The 5750-nt window shown below is 45.4% G+C and overlaps 1 protein-coding gene across 1 annotated transcript in view; it reads right to left on the minus strand.

Annotated features, from left to right (window-relative positions):
* Positions 1–5750, minus strand: part of LOC107091205 (Fanconi anemia group J protein-like) — a 55297-nt gene that overhangs the window by 3033 nt on the left and 46514 nt on the right. Inside the window, exons 9-11 of the mRNA XM_015384996.1 lie at positions 1792–1904; positions 1631–1713; positions 1291–1533 (exon numbers count right to left, since the gene is read on the minus strand). Coding sequence (XP_015240482.1) covers positions 1291–1533; positions 1631–1713; positions 1792–1904 — 439 coding nt within the window. The remainder of the gene's footprint in view (positions 1–1290; positions 1534–1630; positions 1714–1791; positions 1905–5750) is intronic.

Here is a 5750-nt window from a genome sequence, read left to right on the forward strand (position 1 = left end):
TCCCATCATCACCTGATGGACAGCAGACACGAACCTGGAGCTGTAGATACGTGCTGAACAGACGCGGGGTACAGCGTGCTGTCCCGGGTTCAAACCCTGATCTTTGAAGCACGTCCGCCTCTCTGCATATTTACCCATAAAACCACCAGTCTGGTTCTTTACTTCTTCAAACCTGATTTGTTCATCTAAGAAAATCATTTTTGTTCAAACTCTGACTTTTAGGCTCAGTTTCTGTGAAGAAATCAGGGCATAAACCCGATGAAGGCCACAGTAAGCCCTGGGAGGATCAACAGAGAGTCGTAGAGTCACGTGATGACCTCAAATCCTCCGACTTATTCTGATGGGAACCAAAGTATCATCAGTTTATGGAGTAAAGGGTCTCCTGTCACACCTGTCTGATTTATGCAGCGTCTGCCTGTCGTCCCAGAATCTCCTAAAACGCTGAACTTTCTATGGATCTTTTCTATTCTGGGCGTAAACATGGAGTTTCCATAACTCCAGAACTTCTGTCCAATGACAGCCTAACTTCTGCATAACGTACGGCAGCGTAATGCCCAGGAAATGATGCACAGTGTCCTGAGGGGGGCAGCGATGCGCCCGGAGGCGCCTGGTCTGCAGAAAAAGATTTCTTTCATCGCGGTATTAACCTAGCTGCTGTTTACACCCGACCAAAATAAAAAGAAATAAACAATACAAATAAAAAATAAAGAAAGCAGGTTTTTGGTGTCAGCAGATTGAGCGTCATGTCTGCTAGGAAGTGTGTTGGTGGTGGGCGTGAACGCAGGGAGGATCCATCACCTTCTGGCTCACCCTATGATGGGGATGGAGGAGGACTGACCTGGAAGCGACGGCGTACGGATGGCAGACGCTGGCGTATGGCGGGACATTTGGAGCATGCTCAAAATAACGCTCTGTACTCGCTGTATGTTGACGTGTTCAAGCGTACTCATACCTTATCCAACCTATGTCAGCGTTTTTACCAGATTTTCCGTACGTCAGCCATTCGCTGGTCATAAAGGTGTGACAGGAGCTAAAATCTGCTCCTTTGCCTTTATGTGAAACTGCTCCAGAAATATTAGCATCTGTGACGTCAGACATGACAGAAACCTGACAGTTCTTCCAAGATAAAAGTCAAAAGGCCGAGCAGTGATGTTTACTGACTGCTGCGTGTTTAAATCTCTATGCAACCATTTCCAAGGTGTCCATTCTGCTGCAAAGCAACAGGCTGGTTTCAGGTGATTTAATGATAAATAATCACGTTATGCTGCTAAAATGTTAATATTTCCTCACCTGCTGGGATATTCTGCTTGGCTTTCAGAGGTGTGGGTGTGTTCTGCTGGAGCTCAGGGGTTTTACAACATGGAGTGGCTCTCTGAGGCTCTGTTTCTCTGCTCAGACTCTCAGCAGAGGAGGCGCTGAGGGGGGGGACCTCCTCCACCTTCTGCTGTCCCTGAGAGAAGGCCACCAGGGACTGCATTGCATTGCTGAATGTGTGGTGGTGCTGGACGAGCTGCCGGACCCATTTAGACAAACCTAAGGATGCACAGAAACAGAAGCAGAGTCTCTGGTGGGTACAGGCTGCCATCTAGTGCTGAAAGAAGGAAGCGGCTTCAGCAGAAACACGGCGTACCTGTGATGTATCGCTCAGGGTTGTTCTTGTACCGGTCGTCCACCAGGATCAGGGCCCCCCAGTCATTCCTGTGTCTGATGCACCTGAGGAGCAGCGTATGAACAGGTCACCTCCCAAGCAGGAGCAGAGGAGCCGTCAGATCCGGCATTCCGGCCGTTTACCTGCCCAGGGCCTGGTTCAGGGCCCGGTAGGCCTGGATCTCATACCAGCGGTGGCCTGGAAGGAGACCTCTGGACTTACAGTGCTGGTCGTTATACTTCATCTTCAGCTCCACCTAAAAATCACATCCAGCAGATTCAGGAGTCAGTTTAGCTTTTATTACCAGAGAAACATCAATATTTGGACCAAATGGGATTTAATTAGCATTAATGATCAAAGCTGCTAATTAATGAAATATTTGGTTATTTAATAATGTTTAATCCAGTTCACCATAAGACATGGTTAAACTCTTGAAATTAGACAAGGTCATTTTATTTGTAAAGGGAAATTCAGTAGATGAACAATTCAAAGTGCTTTACATGAATAAGATAATAAAATAAGAGGAGAATAAAAGCAAAGGTATCGGTAAACAAAATAAAACAATAGTCATTTAATGACATTCAATTACAGCTGAAACAATCGGATTAATTAATTATTGAAATAATTTAGTTAATTTAGTAATGGATTAATCGTTAGCTGGGGAATAGAGACTTTAAAACCTGCTGGAAGAGCAGGAATTATATTAAGATTGTAAGAATATATATAAAGATTTTGCATTTAAGATGAAAAAACGTTTTCATCTGTCAATCTACTCAATAATCCGGAACTCCTCAAGTGGAAAAGTTTTAGTTTCACGTGGTGTGATTTAAAAAAAAAAAATTCTTCAAGGAAGCTTTGGATATATGATCATTAATTGATTAATTAAGAAATAATTGAGAGATTTTAAAAAATAATGGTTAGAGATCAGCCCTAATTGACCTGATCTCATGCAAATCCCGTTAAATTCATCATAGGTTGATGAAATGTGATATGAATGAATGTTTTAAAGCAGAGGTCTTCAACAGGGGGTCCGCGACCCCTAGAGGGTCCCCAGAGGTACTGCATGGGGGTCGCGAAAGTTTTGGTTTATTAGACTTTTTTTTTATATTCACCCTGCAATTTTTTCCACTAGTTGAAATGTCTTTAAATCCACATTAACATGAATTCAACAGACTGTAGTAAACAGATAAATGGAGGCAGAGGATGTCTTTCAGTCATCAATGCCAGTGGCGGTTCTAGACCAAATGTACATGGGGGCCAGGATTCCATAATTTTGGAATTGTATATATTTTTGACTTAATTTAACTTAAAATTACATTTTTCTATAAAATCTGAATTAGAACAAAAAAAACACGATGCATTCAGGTTTAAAAATTAGAGGAATTTCTTTTGAAAAAAAGAAAACTGGGATCCAATCTCAATACGACACACAGGAGCTCTTTCAAGCTGGGCACCGTTTCATTCACAACACCTGTCCCGTCAACCAGGAATCAGAATCAGAAATACTTTAATAATCCCAGGGAGGGATTACTTTAGTTACATTACTCCATCTGTAATAGAGCGACTATAGGACCAGTTTGATAGAACACTATTTCATACAATATATATTTAGGGGGTCCCCGCTCCATCTCACCATAAGTTTGGGGTCCTTAGCCTGGAAAACGTTGAAGACCCCAGTTTTAAAGCAGAGGTGGCAGTTTGCTTCTATTCTTCCCCTCATAAAAAAACCAGAACCACTGATGGTAGAAGGAGGACGCTCCAATCCAGCACCACTTTAGGACGTCACTAATTCTAAAGTAGGTTAATATCAAAAAATCTGAGGGCCTCACTAAGATGGACATCTCATCCAAGGAGGAGAGACTGAGGGCTAAAAGAAGCTGCAGTCTGAGAGGAAACTGATCACCGGCTCTATGGGTGAAGGACCTGTCCAAGACCTGGAAGCTAAGATCAGACGCTGCAAGGTGATCCAAGGGGTTTGGTTCAAGTTCAAATGCTTGATTTCATCTTTTCATGGTGGATTGAAGGTAGGAGGTGGATAATTAGAAGCATCCAGTCGTTAAAGCGTCCCTGGAGTCTAAGGCTACGTTCCCACTGCAGGCCTTGATGCTCAATTCTGATTTTTTTGTGAAATCTGATTTTTTTAGCGTTGCTGTTCTCCTTTCCAAACATATTTGACTTGTATGTGATCTCCTGTGTGAACTGCAGTCATACAACCCAAGTGTCCCGCATGAGCAGTAGCGGACACAATGGCGTCACAATTCAGCGTGCGCTGTGTTTACGGAAGTAAACATGGATGGTAGTGTCGTAGAACATCTAGCGATCTTTCCCAACCTTAAAAACTCAATCTTTCCAAGATGCTTAAACATAAAGACTGCTCTCCACGTCATCATCCACCATTGTTGTTGTTTTTCTTGCCCCTTCTGTGTAGCAAGAAGCAGAAGAGTGACCACTGTCGGGTATTAACGACATTCAGGCCGGATGAATGCAACCTGGCCGTTCAGACACAGGTCGCATTAGAAAAGATCAGTTAGGTATGGGATTCAGGACCACAGAGCCAAGCTGCCTGGGTCGCACTGGAAAAAAATCAGATCTTGAGTTGTTCAGACTGTCATGAAAAGATCCGATCCAGGTCTCATACGGGCAAAACCATTTGATCAGCCTTTCACGCTTCAATCCGAGGAGCTTTAGTGAGACAGAGAGCAGAAACCCTGAACCTGATGGGCTCCATTCAGAGGTCAGACAGGAAACGTTCTCCTGGTGGACGTACAGGATCTGAAACAATGAGGTCTATCCAGGCTTCCCAAACGGGGAGCAAAGCGGCGAGCCGGGCCAGGCCACATCAAGCATCCTGGCACCAAAATGCCACAAAAGCATCCATCCATCCATTTGCATCTGTCGCCGTCGATTTTGGCGCTAACCTTTCAGAATTGACAAGTGAAAAGTTCAGCTGGCGTCTGACGAGATGCCATGCCAGGCAGGCGGCTGAGCACGGCTGTAACCGTTTCTGACAGGTACCGTGTGTTCGCCCAGAGCCAGGAAACACGAGGCCGCGGCAGGTACGCCCCGTCCCCTCACGCGCACCGCCGCCGTGGCTGCTGCAAACTAACAGGCCGTCACAGCTGATCCAGAAGTCACGCCAAAGTTTGATCACAGCCGATGAGCTGAGATAAGGGAACCAGGAGGAGCGGGACTCTGAGCAGCCGGGCTTAAAGCAGCCTGCAGAAGGTGAGGTGAGCAGAATATGGGGAGAATAAAAACGCTGCTGGCTCTGTGGTGACAACTTTGCCAATGAATGAGACACCAGAGCAGTTAAAGAATCCACTTCTCAACCCTCAGAAAGGTTGGTAGCCTGCAGCCAGCGGTCATCTCAAAGCAATCACAGTCGTGCTCCGTCCCACGCCGCCCTCCGATCTGACATGACAGGTTGCATATGTGAAAAAGCCAATTCTGGCTGCTAGCAAATATCACAAATGTGCAAGAAACCACAAGCTAGAAGGGATTAGTTAAAATGTCAGGGGATCACTCGCTTGCTGTGGCCTCGTCCTCCACGGCAACCTGTTCATCTCCAAAAGCATCTATTCCTCCACCAGGCATGATTCGCAGCTCAGCGCATCCGCTGCAGCCAGATTCTACGCGGGGTGTGTGTGCGCGTCAGCATGCACGCCCCTGGCAGTCAGGGACATCTTGTGCCTGTCACTGAGATTGCCGAGCGCCTCGTCTGCCACATGTGGCTGAGCTGACAGCTGAGAGGCTCGTCTTTGAGACGCCGTGTGTGTCTGTGTGTGTTTCCAGACTGACAAGGGCACTGGGCTATTACACTCCTCTCCAATAAGTTAATGGATCAGCTCACACCGGGCTGCTGTCAGCCTCCACCTTTTAACGCACTCGTCTTCAGCTTGACTCAAAGATAAGTTGGTAAATGGAAACATTGATGTTTATAGTGAAGTTTGGAGATCAGAGTTCAACCTGCCAACAACCTCTGCTCCACAAATAAAACATTACAAATAAAACTCTGGCCTCACTTTGTCTGAATCCATCCAATTTAAAGGAGAAGTCGCTCATATTCAGAATTTAAACTTCTGAAAGTTCTTTAAATCTGAAA

The sequence above is a fragment of the Cyprinodon variegatus genome, unplaced genomic scaffold, assembly GCF_000732505.1.
Source record: "Cyprinodon variegatus isolate N-32 unplaced genomic scaffold, C_variegatus-1.0 Scaffold329, whole genome shotgun sequence".
Lineage (NCBI taxonomy): Eukaryota > Metazoa > Chordata > Actinopteri > Cyprinodontiformes > Cyprinodontidae > Cyprinodon > Cyprinodon variegatus.